Here is an 11,862-nt window from a genome sequence, read left to right on the forward strand (position 1 = left end):
GATAGGTGTATTTAACACTTTCTACGAGATATCTAAGTATTTTTATCATTTTTCATGAGATTTAAGTAGGGATATTTTCGTTATCTTTTATAAGATGAGGGTATTTTTGTTATTTTGTCATGGTGGGGGTATTTTTGTAAAAACCAAACCCAAGCCTCTTTTGTTGGAATTGTAATTATGGAAATAAAGTCTCGATTGCAATCGTTGCTCCAGTAATAAATGTGTCCGAGGATATAAGCGTGGGTGGCATGAAAATAAGTGCTTTAAATGCTCCTTAACGGCGTTAGCAAAACCCAAATAGTAAAAGACAAAATAGTTTAGTGCAAATATCAACACATGGTTGTGCTGATATCACTTCCCCAAAAAAATTGACGTATTTTACCCAGCTTAGATTGCCCCGGACAGCCCTTAAATGTTCCCTGAGCCAATCAGAGAGCCACACGTGGCAGACTAACGGCTTTTACCTGAAACTGGAGATGTAGTCTCTCTCTCTCTCTTAATTATTCTTTTGTTACTTTATCTGTTCTTCTTCGGTTCTTCCATAGAAATAGCAGAACAAATTTTTGCTCTTTTTCTTTGAAAACAGCACTGCCTCTATTTCTCTTGATTTTTAATTACTGGGTATTTTTCTTTTTCTTTTTTGTAATTCTTGGGTGGGCTTGTTTGTAATTCTAGAAATGGATGATGAGTATGCAAAGTTTATCAGGAGGATGAATCCACCAAGGTATTTTTTTCCTTTCTGGGTTTTTCTCTTTCCATTGGAGGATTGCAGTCTTTCAGAGATTTCTGGGCCTTGTTTGGATTGCAAGAAATGGAAAAAAAATTTCTTGGGGATTTTTTTTTCTTTCCTTAATTTCGATGGAAATAATATGATTATGACTAATTTAGAGAGTTATCATCTTAAATTGAAGGTCCCTTTAGATAAAAATTGAATAGGGTTGGTTCAAGTTATGCTTTTCATGTGAAAAAAAAGTATGAAGTTTTAGAAATATGTTTCCTTTTCAAACTTTTCCAAAAAATTCTTGCAATCCAAACAGGGCCAAGGGTCTGTTGAATCTCCCCTTTTTTTGGCATGGATTGATTTCCTTTATAGGTTTTCTCATTCCATTAGGACCTGTTTGGATTGCAAGAAAAACATTTCTGATGGAAAATGTTTTTTTGAAAAAAAAATAAAAAATTTCACTCCCAGATTTAGAGGGAAATGATATAATTTTGGCTAATTTTGTGAGATAATATCATATATTGAAGATCCCTCTAAGTGAAAAAATTGTGTAGAATTGATTTTAATTATCTTCTTTTTTTTGTGTAAAAAAATAGTGAATTTTAGAAATATTTTTCTTTTCCAAACTTTTCAGATAATTCCTGCAATCCAAACAGGGCCTGGCCTTAGGGAATTGCAGTCTTTCAGAGATTTTTGAAGGGTCTGTTGATTTTTATTCTTACCTTTTTTTTTGTTTCTTTGGGTAAGAGTTTATAATTCTCAGAAATTTAGCATTTTAAATAGGTCTTATTTTTATGTTTTTTCTTTTATTATGAAAATATTTTTTTATCAGGATTTTCATTGAAAATATATGCATTTTCTAGATCTACTTTAAGTTATGCTTCCCAGTATTTTCTCTTTTTTTTTTGGGTTTTTTTTCCTTTTTTTCTTTGATTTTCCATTACAGATTTCATATTTAAATTTTATGGAATCTAAGTTGTTTTAAGTCATTTCCTCTTTTGTTGTTGGTTTCTTCATCAATTTAGGATTCTTATTGCAGAGTTATCATTGACAATGATGCTTGTGAGAATGCAACTGTTATCAAGGTAAGCTTAAGTCCTTTTCCTTAATTTAATTACCTTTTAGCGTGGTTTCAGTGCTCTTTTAAGGTCCTTTTGATTTTAATTTTCATGTTTTAGCGTAATCAAGAATCTTCTGTGATGTTGATGGATATTGAGATGCTTCATTTTCAGGTTGACAGTGTTAACAAACATGGAATTCTATTGGAAGTTGTTCAAGTTCTTACAGATCTGAACCTCGTCATAGTCAAAGCATACATTTCTTCTGATGGGGGATGGTTAATGGATGGTAAGTATTTTTTAGCTCCTTGAGTTGAATCTCATAACTTGAAATGTTTAATTATATAATTTCACCAATTGAATGGTTTTCTTTTCAATCCAATTGTTCAGTGTTTAATGTAACTGACCATGATGGGAAGAAACTCAAAGATGAAGAGGTCATTAAATATATAAAAAAGGTAAGCACGCACTTATTCTTGTTACTCCTGGTTCTGAAATCACTGTTGTTTTCTGGTTTTAAGCAAATCCTTGACTTAGAGTTCTCTTGTTCTATTTGCGTAAATGAAATTTTTGAACGTATAAATGTGAAGAATCCTCATGAAGTTTATCTAGTGGATATCTGTATTCTTTCTTTCCAAAAGATGGTAATTTTCTTAATGGCTTAAATGCTTAGAACACCCCTTTTTCTGGTTGCCCACCTGATTCTTTTTTATAGTTTTGAATCAACCCCTTGAAACAGATCTGCGTGTCTTACTGTCACTGACAAATTAGCTAGTGTTCTTGTGAAACAAGTACTCCAAAAGCTTAAGCATGTTGTTGTTGTTGTTATTTAATCTTTTAGACTTATAACACTCCCCCTCACTTGTGGCCCCACTTTTTAGGGTTGGCCTATACGTGGCACATGTGGCCCCTCTTTTGGGTTGGCCATTACATGTGGATTTTTAACATCAAGGAGTTTTGAACTTGGGACCTTTGCTCTGATACCATGTGAAACAACCAATTACTTCAAAAGCTTAAGCCGTTGGAGTTGTTGTTATTTAATCTTTTATAGACACTTCTGCCTCCCTGTAGAAAGCTCTTTCATTACCCACCTGACCCTTTTTCAAATTTAAACAATCGCTTGAAACGGATGTTTTTCTTCACATTTTTATGCGGCTCTTTCTTTACCCACCTCACCCTTTTTCAAATTTAAACAATCGCTTGAAACGAATGTTTTTCTTCACATTTGTATGCGGCTCTTTCTTTACCCACCTCACCCTGTTTCAAATTTAAACAATAGCTTGAAACGAATGTTTTTCTTCACATTTTTATGCGGCTCTTTCTTTTCCTCATGACCCTTTTTCAAATTTAAACAATCGCTTGAAATGGATACTTTTCTTCACATTTTTATGCCCTTTTCATGACTTTTAACCATTCTTACTACTATTATAGTTGTCTTTCTTCTTGAATTTTTTGATACCTCAGGCATCCTAATGCAATTTTTAGAACCCAATGTCTTACCCTTGTTGAGAATTTTACAGGACTTCTCTGTTTCTCTATCTGAACTTATCAAACTATTTACAGAAAAATTTCCCATGGCACCCACCTGACCTTTTCCATTGGTTTCGGCTTTCAACAATTATGCAGTCTCTTGAAACAGGATCTTTCTTTTTTCCCTCAATGAGAAGCTCTGTCGGCATGATGCCTTCCAAAGAACATACTTCAATTGAACTAACAGGCACCGACAGGCCTGGTTTACTGTCAGAAGTAAGTGCAGTACTCACAGACCTAAGATGCAATGTGGTGAGTGCTGAGGTTTGGACTCATAACGAAAGAGCGGCAGCAGTAGTTCATGTTACGGACGAATCCACAAGGTGTGCAATTGAGGACCCAAAACGCCTTTCCACGATTAAGGAACTTTTGTGCAATGTGCTGAGAGGGAACAATGATTTGAAGACTGCGAAAATGACGGTTTCACTTGGGGTCACCCACAGAGAGAGAAGGTTGCATCAGATGATGTTTGCAGACAGGGATTATGAAAGAATTGGGATGGGGAAAGTCGAGGATAAGGGCTCTAGACCTCATGTTGCTCTATTGGATTGCTTTGAAAAGGATTACACTGTGGTTACGATGACATGTAAGGATCGGCCAAAGCTTCTGTTTGATACTGTGTGTACTCTTACAGACATGCAATATGTGGTGTTTCATGGAACAGTTGACACGGGGCGGATGGAAGCATATCAGGTAAGCTATCCTTAGGCTCGCTATTCCAGGTGAAATTGTTCTTTAGTTCTAGTCCATGTTTCATCAGTTTGCGTATGGATGTCGGAATCCGATGGGTATCGAGTGTCAGATTTGGAAAACATAAAAAACTGGTTTGTGGATTCGTAAAAATATTTTAATCAATTGTCATATTTTAATTTTTTACATAGTAATATGGTTATGACGAGTAATATACTGAAAATTTTAATAATTCAAGTAGATGTAATATTTTATTTCCATTCAAGAAACTTACTATTAGTATGAGTGAAACTCAAAACATGTTGTAATGGTAAAGTTGCAGTAGTAGTATTTAGAAAAAAACAGCTTAAAGAGATCTAGAGGTGTCTCAGTGTATCCAAATGTATTTGAATCTGAGGCGTGTCTGACATGGGCACTTTGCTCATTTTGAAGAACCAATGTAACACATCTTCTTGCTTCTCCATGAACAATTAGCACGTGAAAGATGAATTACTACACTACTTCCTTCTCTTCTCTTCTGACAAGTCTTATTTTACACCATGTTTTCAGTTTCATATCATCATCATTCAAAGATTTTGTTTGATTGCAGGAATACTATATCAGACATGTTGATGGGGTCCCTATAAACTCAGAAGCTGAGCGACAACGTGTGACCCTGTGCCTCGAAGCAGCCATTGAAAGGCGAGCCTCGGAGGTATTGGTAACTTTGAGTCCTCAAAAATTTTCCATCAGATGAATAGTTATGATTGATCTTCTCATGGTTATTGCTTGATCCTGCAGGGGCTGGAGCTAGAATTGCGCACAGATGACCGGGTTGGGCTTCTTTCCGACATTACTAGGATATTCCGTGAAAATAGTTTTTGCATCAAAAGAGCGGAGATCTCGACAAAGGGTGGCAAAGCAATAGACACCTTCTATGTCACAGATGTGTCTGGTAACCCCATTGATCCGAAGACTATTGACTCAATCCGCAGACAGATAGGTCAGACTATCCTGCGAGTGAAACAGAACCCGTTTTTATCTCCCAAATCTCCTCAAGAAACAACTACTGGGTTCCTCTTTGGAAATTTCTTTAAAGCTCGTTCTTTGCAGAGTTTCAGATTAATTAGGTCCTACTCCTGATATTCTCAGACCAAAAAACCAACACAAAAATCTCAAACGTTCAGTAGAAAAGATACAAGCAGGGATATAAAACATTGTATATAACTATCTCCTCTTACTCAGTGTTGCATCTTAATACTAAGTAGAAAGTCAGACTGCTGTTGATGAACAAGGTGGTATTGAATATTTTTTTTTGTTGTATCACTCTTTGAATGCCTTTGTGTTGGGTTTGACTAGAAGCTTTTTAATCTTCTGAGCTAGTACTTCAGTTATTATTTTAAACCTCCCTCCCTTGCATTTCAAGAACGGATTTCATTTCTCTTTAAGGGAGATATATCCAAAAAAGTAAAATAGCAGTATCCCTTTCACAACACTTGATTTACTGCTGCTTGAAAGCTGAAGTATATGAAATGTGTTTAGAGCTGTTGATGGATTATGAATCTTATAGAACTGTCGATAATTGCCCGTATTTGTAAGGTTTTCTTACGTAAAACAAAAATTTCTTAATCATATGAAGAACAAGAAATCTATGAAGCACAAATCAAATGAGATCAAATTTGTTCATGTGCGGCATTGACAATTACGGTCGCACTAGACACACAGGGGAGTACAGAAGATATTAAATTCGACAATTTCTCCAAAACCAAAATTGTGGCAAGATTGAGGCCCAAATGAAGCATAATTTCTTTCCCTTTAATCTGAAGTCACCTGCTTTGTTATTCCCATCGTCCGGTAACCACAGGATGATCCACAAGAAAGGTGGCAGGATTCGAACCTATGGCCGGCCCGCCTATTCATCATACGTTTGGTGAATTCTTCATTCTTTTCATCGAACGCGTATCTGGTGAAAGGCTCCCACAAGGCCCATATATTATAAGTCTTGTGGAAAGACCGGAGACGCGATGCCGTAGCATCGGTCGCCAGCTCCCAAAACAGAGCTGTTGAACTGTGAACTGAAAGAACGATTCGTTCAAAACAGTGAAATAGTGGCGTTGAGTTTCTCGACCCTTTGTCATAGGTGTTGTTACATTAATAAGTATTTCAAAGAATTCCAAATTGCAATCTTTAGTGCTAGAAATGGATTCCAGATGGAACAATTTCTCTTACCCATTTCTTCATTTTGACTCCATGTTGTTATAAAATATAAAAGATTAAATAACAACATCTCCAAAAGCTTAAATGATATAAAATTATACGGGATTTGCTAGCATCCATCGCAGAAGGAATTTTGCAGATAGTCTGTTGCATGTGACAGCAGCCACACAGGCTCACTTTTGGACAGATTTTGTTTTCATTCACAAGGTGGCTGCTGTCACATGCAACAGACCATCCGCGAAATGCCTTCTGCGATGGACTCTAGCAAATCCCAAATTACACATATGATACCTAATGAACAAAAAATGAATATTTATCAGTAATACTAAGTAAGAAGGGTGCTTTCCTACTGGTTAGTGGACTCAAAATTGAACTTAATTGTGAGTCCAATAATCAATTCTGGATTCGAAATCAATTCTAAAAATCCAACCCCCACCCCCCAAAAAAAATTCAACGGGTGGAAATATCAATTTCTCATTTTCAGGAAAAAGCAAACAAAAACAGGTGGAAAATTGGAAATGCTGGAAAAAGGAGTGGAAATATCAAATTTCCAAAGTTTTTTTTCTGCGTGCAATTCTTTGTTAGAGTCCCTTCCTCGTAGTCACCGTCTAAATACCTAAACAAGAAAACAGAGAACCCTAACCCTAACCCTAATTTCAGAGGAAGAAAAATAGGAGAAATGGGGAGAGAGATTTCAGAGAGCTGTGTAGATAGCGTGATCATAGAGATGGTCTCAGCCTACTGTTCTCGCTTTTACTCATCCAAGCCGGAGCTCGCCGCCCGTCGGATCGAAGCCATCGGATACCAAGTCGGACTCCAGCTCTCTGAAAGGTCATTCAAAACCCTAACCCTAAAATTCTCTTCTCACGCGTTTGTTTTTGTTCTTTCATGGCTCATCTCTTATATGGGTATCCTATCCGGGTTGCATTTCAGACCAAGAATTAGGGTTTTTTTGTGTTGAGGATGCATTTTTCCTGTTTTAATTCGTTGATATGAGATATTTTGCTCATTACACTATCTGCAATTCTCGTTTGAGAGAGCATTTTAAACGAACCCAAATCGGTTTGCAAACAGTATTGATCTTTTTAGGGACTGTTTGTTTTTAGATTATGACAACCGATTGTGGAGTACCCAACCGATTATGGGACTCAAATTTAGTGCAATTTTCGGTCCAATAATCGGTTGGGAACTCCACAATGGGGTTGTCATAATCTAAAACAAACAGGTTCTTAGTGGGAAGATCAGCCTCTCGACCCATTTGGTCCTCCATTGTGTGCAAAAACACAATTTCCAGGGTAAATTTCTTCATTGATTTGAAAAAGGCTACTTACATGTTATTTATAGTTTATACCAAATAGAAAACCCACTTCTCAGCCAATTAATCAGTTCCTCTAAATCTCTTACTCAAACCAATCTGGATACTGTAACCCTTCCTAAGCGTACCAAACAACTCCATAACAAACTCCACAAGCTACACTCCAAGCGGGACCCATATCTAGGTACCTAACATAAAATGTGCTAAATGATGACTACATTGAATATTTATCTTTTCATTTTTAAAGAAATTCAGGTTAATTGATAGTTGTGATCCTTTTGATCGAATAAAATTCGGAGAAAACTATATGCTGAAATGTCTTCTGAATACACTTGCTGGTAAGTATGGCAATGCAAATTGAGAATTCTATCGGTTGCAATGTATGCTTAAATGTCTACCTATTATGCTTGCTCGTAAAGTCTGTAAACAGTAATGGCAGATTCCATCAGTTGCAGTATAAGAATCATAGCAATTGCATTGAAGTTCTCAATGATCTTTTCTTCTTCTCGATGATATTCCAAGTTGCTTTTTTTTTTTTCCATTTATTCTCTCCATTGTGTTCGCGTTATGGATAAAGCCATTTGCCAACCATTCTGTGTATGGCTCAGAAGAGTTCACTAGTCTTGTGAATCTTAGCAGACGTGCGGAATGTTTCCAATGTCCAGTAACACATGACCTACCCATCAACATATTAGTCTATGGTCTGCTGATTTACTGTGAAACCCATCTTGGGAACCACTTCATATAAGGGAATCAACGATCTTCCCCTTTGCAAATTTCTCCGTAGTTTGACCGTGCAAGTGAAAGATTGGATTTTCTATTCGTGTACTGCTTCAAACGTTGGACCCTTTCCACTTGGTGTAGTAAAGTTCTTTATTTCAACTTCTCTCTAGAGTCACCCCTTGCTCCATCTTTTTTGATGAATTGCATAAGGTTGTTCTCATAAGCCTTGTTAATTTCTTTAATAGGCTTCAGGTTTCAGTATCGTTATGTGTCTCGGTTGTGACAGAAATGGATATATATTGATTTCAGATGAAAATTTCAGTGAAAATCCTGTAAAATCACGGAAACATATGAAAACACATGCAAATGATGGGCATTTAAGATGAAACTTTGAGAAGTGCTAGAATAAGCACAAATACACACTAAAAAACCATCACATGAGTTAAAAAAAAAACATAATGGCAAATGAAAGTGAATTTTGGGGACTTCCATGATAATCTTCATGTCTCATGAGAAACCCATAATTATTTTAAAAAGGTTTTGTAGTGGTAATTGAACAAACAACCAACACCCTATTCTAGCGAACTCCTTCACTTAACCACACCCCATGCTTTTCTTTGTGTCCTACTTAGAAATGAATTAGTAAATATACATCTCTTTATAGAAAAGCAGATGCATTTTTTAGACTTTTTACTGCCCTCTTCCCAAACTTTAATTTTTTACGCACTTGTCTTGCTAAAATTCCCTCGCTTGATTTGATGAACTTTGAAATTTTTTGAAGTATTGATGCTTATTGGTGTATTAATATTGTATGAGCTACATCCTTTTGTTTTTTCCTTTGCCAGATATACCATGGAGCAGCCTCGATTCAGTGATCATTTAGAAGCGATCAAGTTCATTTGCAAGGATTTCTGGTCTGAGCTCTTCAAGAAGCAGATTGACAATCTGAAAACCAATCGTAGGGTAAGTTGAAGAAGTAATCGACTAAATGGGTACGTCTTCTGAGAGTTATAGCAAAATAGTTATGTATGTTATTTTGCAGGGTACTTTTGTGTTGCAAGATAATCAATTCCGATGGCTTACACGCATGTCTAGCGATCCGTCCCCGGTAGAAACGAATTTATCTCAGGATGCAGACCCTCCTTCTCCAGCGACAGCTGATACCAAAGCAGCACAAGCAACGAGCATGCATCTCTATTTCCCATGCGGAATTATAAGGGGTGCACTTTCTAATTTGGGAATCCAATGTGCCGTTTCTGCCGACATTTCCAACCTTCCTGCATGTAAGTTTTACATGCTTTGCAACAATAACCAACTTGATAAAGCCATCACTCTTAAAACTGTTTAGAATAACATATCCAGTGTTTAAATACTCGCCGACTCAACTCGGAACTCGCCCGAGTCGGTCCCCTTTTACCTTGGCCGCGTTGCACCGCATCCGCATTCCGCGTTTCGCCCTACAGAGTCAATAAAAACTACTTTGACCCTCCCAAGTTATGACTGCGTCAACCGCGTTCTTGGCTGCGTTCGCACTGAATCGACAAGGATTTTTCTTGGCCGTGTTCCGCATCAAATCCGCATTTTTAAACTCAAATCACAATGCCTTAGATACTGATGCTTATGTAAAATTGTTGGTCTATGATAGTAACTGTACTATTAGAGGAAAAGGGTTGGTAATCTGCAGATAATGAGTTATGTAGCTCCCATTGGCTAGAAGAAAGGGGAGAGAAGTGAAGAAGAAGAAGAATAAGGGAAGAAGAGAAGAATGGGGAGAGAAGTGAAGAAGAAATTAGGGGAGAAGAGAAGAGGAATAGAGGAAGGAGAAGAAACATGTAGAGGGGAGAAGCCAATCAATCTTTTTTCAATAATCATCATAGTTAATAATTCTTAATACAATAAGGCCTATATATAGGCAATGTGATGGAAATAAAATTTCATGGAAAATAAAATCCCTAAAACTAAAACATGGAAACAAAAATACTAGAAACTAAATAATACGGAAATAAATCCCTAAAAGCCCTAATGGGCAAATATGCTACTTATTTAGCCTACAATCTGCATCACTTGACCTCGTGGACCCGGCTGTGTATATAACCTAGGTCCTTGTGTGCATAAGCCAATGGCTTCCATGGACTTCCCACTTTGCCGACCACATCACCACCCTTGAAATATTTGTGATGAACACTAAAAAATGTCAGTAATAAGCAGAACCAAAACACAAGATACTGTGGCTACTTTACTGTCTTAATACACAAACTTTGGAATGGGGACAGTGATCACCAAAGTGTATAACATTATACCTAATTGATGCACATGCCCACCAATCTGGTTACTCTTGCCAAAAATCTATTGGGCCCAGCCTTATGTATAACCTGCTACCCTTATGTATAATGCCCCTCTTATGTATAACCTGCCCCCCTTATCTATTAATCCTGGCTCCGCCACTGCACACACACAAAATAACATTTGATGGAACACCTTCAATGATCAACGGACCAGGGCTAAATAAATCGAACCATCTCAAACCCCACACAAGTGCTCTTGCTTCCGCCTCATTGGAGCCACACACATAGGCAGAACCTGAAAATGATAGGATTGCTCGTCCTTTGAAATCACGAAAAAGACCACCAATTACTAATGTCCTCCGAATTGCCTTTTGAACTTTCATCAAATTGGATGACAGAATGTTGATGCACAATATAGGGGCATGGCCTTTTAAACTGTCTAACATGCTTGCTAACGTATGTTGTCTCATTTTTTTAAATTGGTGTAGACAGGTTCCTTTGTTATCCGAATAAAGGCCTGATGTATGTTACTTGGTGAAAAGGAGTGATGGAGGCGATTTGGGAGCTCGTTCGCTGTAGGGAATTTGATTTGGGATGGGGATTTCGGTCTCTACATAAAGCTTGTATTGTATTTTTCTTTTTCTAATTCTATGATGAATATTTGGTTTAGAAAATGATGAAAGAAGTTCTGTTTCTGTGGCGTGGCTTATATTTTGTGATGAATTTTAAAGGTAGTTGATGTTTGCACTTTCTTGTTTTGGAGTTTTTATATCCACCAACAAGGGATTTTTGATCCTCTCTTTAGCTTACACTTATCTCATTAGCTGATGCAATTCCTAACAAGCTATCAACAGCCAATTGGAGGAGTGCCAATGTCAAAACAAGGGAGTATCAATCGAATTGGGGGGGAGTATCAATCGAATTGGGGACGACTACACTGTGAAGGCTGAGGCTTGCCTCATTATATTATAATGAGAATGCGCCCTGTCGGAGCATTCACCTGTTTAGTATTGTCTGATCATGCTGATGAATAGTTAGGGTAATGACCAAGAAATCCAACAAATCAATATTCTTCCCTCACCTTTTGGTTTACAAGTTCTTTCACCTTTCCAAGTTTTTTTTACTGGACCAAGAATCCAAATCCATGCAAGTACACATAATAATGATCTTATGTGTAAATAGGCATAATAACATATCAATACTCTTCCCTATCTTTTTGGTTCACATTTTCTTTCACCTTTCCAAGGATCAAATTTACAAAAGCTTTTTTACCGGACCAAGAATCCAAATCTATTGAAGTGCACATAATGATGATCTTATATGTCTAGTTTTCATCATCTGCCA

At 37.0% G+C, this 11,862-nt stretch overlaps 2 protein-coding genes across 5 annotated transcripts; both read left to right on the plus strand.

Annotated features, from left to right (window-relative positions):
- Positions 1–514: 514 nt before the first annotated feature.
- LOC143889893 (ACT domain-containing protein ACR6-like) lies at positions 515–5,304 on the plus strand. Of its 3 annotated transcripts, none has more exons than XM_077394283.1 (7): positions 515–724; positions 1,761–1,806; positions 1,954–2,068; positions 2,170–2,237; positions 3,343–4,002; positions 4,589–4,693; positions 4,780–5,304. In XM_077394283.1, exons 1-7 carry the CDS (start codon positions 678–680, stop codon positions 5,119–5,121), a joined length of 1,383 nt encoding a protein of 460 aa, XP_077250398.1. In that variant the 5' UTR covers positions 515–677; the 3' UTR covers positions 5,122–5,304. The 3 variants fall into 3 exon arrangements, with proteins under 3 accessions (XP_077250398.1, XP_077250399.1, XP_077250400.1); XM_077394284.1 differs by having other exon boundaries at positions 518–724; positions 3,406–4,002; XM_077394285.1 differs by having other exon boundaries at positions 648–724; positions 1,747–1,806.
- Positions 5,305–6,739: 1,435 nt separating this feature from the next.
- Positions 6,740–11,213, plus strand: LOC143889894 (uncharacterized). Of its 2 annotated transcripts, none has more exons than XM_077394286.1 (4): positions 6,740–7,026; positions 9,079–9,196; positions 9,276–9,516; positions 11,007–11,213. In XM_077394286.1, the coding sequence occupies exons 1-4, from the start codon at positions 6,875–6,877 to the stop codon at positions 11,054–11,056; spliced, it is 561 nt and encodes a 186-aa protein (XP_077250401.1). In that variant the 5' UTR covers positions 6,740–6,874; the 3' UTR covers positions 11,057–11,213. The 2 variants fall into 2 exon arrangements, with proteins under 2 accessions (XP_077250401.1, XP_077250403.1); XM_077394288.1 differs by having other exon boundaries at positions 6,742–7,026; positions 11,011–11,213.
- Positions 11,214–11,862: the final 649 nt, after the last annotated feature.

This window comes from Tasmannia lanceolata, unplaced genomic scaffold, assembly GCF_043159265.1.
Source record: "Tasmannia lanceolata isolate RefF3 unplaced genomic scaffold, GAP_Taslan_0.1 ptg000013l, whole genome shotgun sequence".
Taxonomy (NCBI): domain Eukaryota; kingdom Viridiplantae; phylum Streptophyta; class Magnoliopsida; order Canellales; family Winteraceae; genus Tasmannia; species Tasmannia lanceolata.

Excerpts from the sequence above, each read along its gene's own strand:
- LOC143889894 (XM_077394286.1), top strand. The coding sequence starts at position 6,875 with ATGGGGAGAGAGATTTCAGAGAGCTGTGTAGATAGCGTGATCATAGAG. Across the intron at positions 7,027-9,078 it reads GGACTCCAGCTCTCTGAAAG|ATATACCATGGAGCAGCCTC; the intron begins GTCATTCAAAAC and ends TTCCTTTGCCAG. Across the intron at positions 9,517-11,006 it reads CATTTCCAACCTTCCTGCAT|ACAGGTTCCTTTGTTATCCG; the intron begins GTAAGTTTTACA and ends AAATTGGTGTAG.
- LOC143889893 (XM_077394283.1), top strand. The coding sequence starts at position 678 with ATGGATGATGAGTATGCAAAGTTTATCAGGAGGATGAATCCACCAAG. Across the intron at positions 1,807-1,953 it reads AGAATGCAACTGTTATCAAG|GTTGACAGTGTTAACAAACA; the intron begins GTAAGCTTAAGT and ends CTTCATTTTCAG. Across the intron at positions 4,694-4,779 it reads TTGAAAGGCGAGCCTCGGAG|GGGCTGGAGCTAGAATTGCG; the intron begins GTATTGGTAACT and ends TTGATCCTGCAG.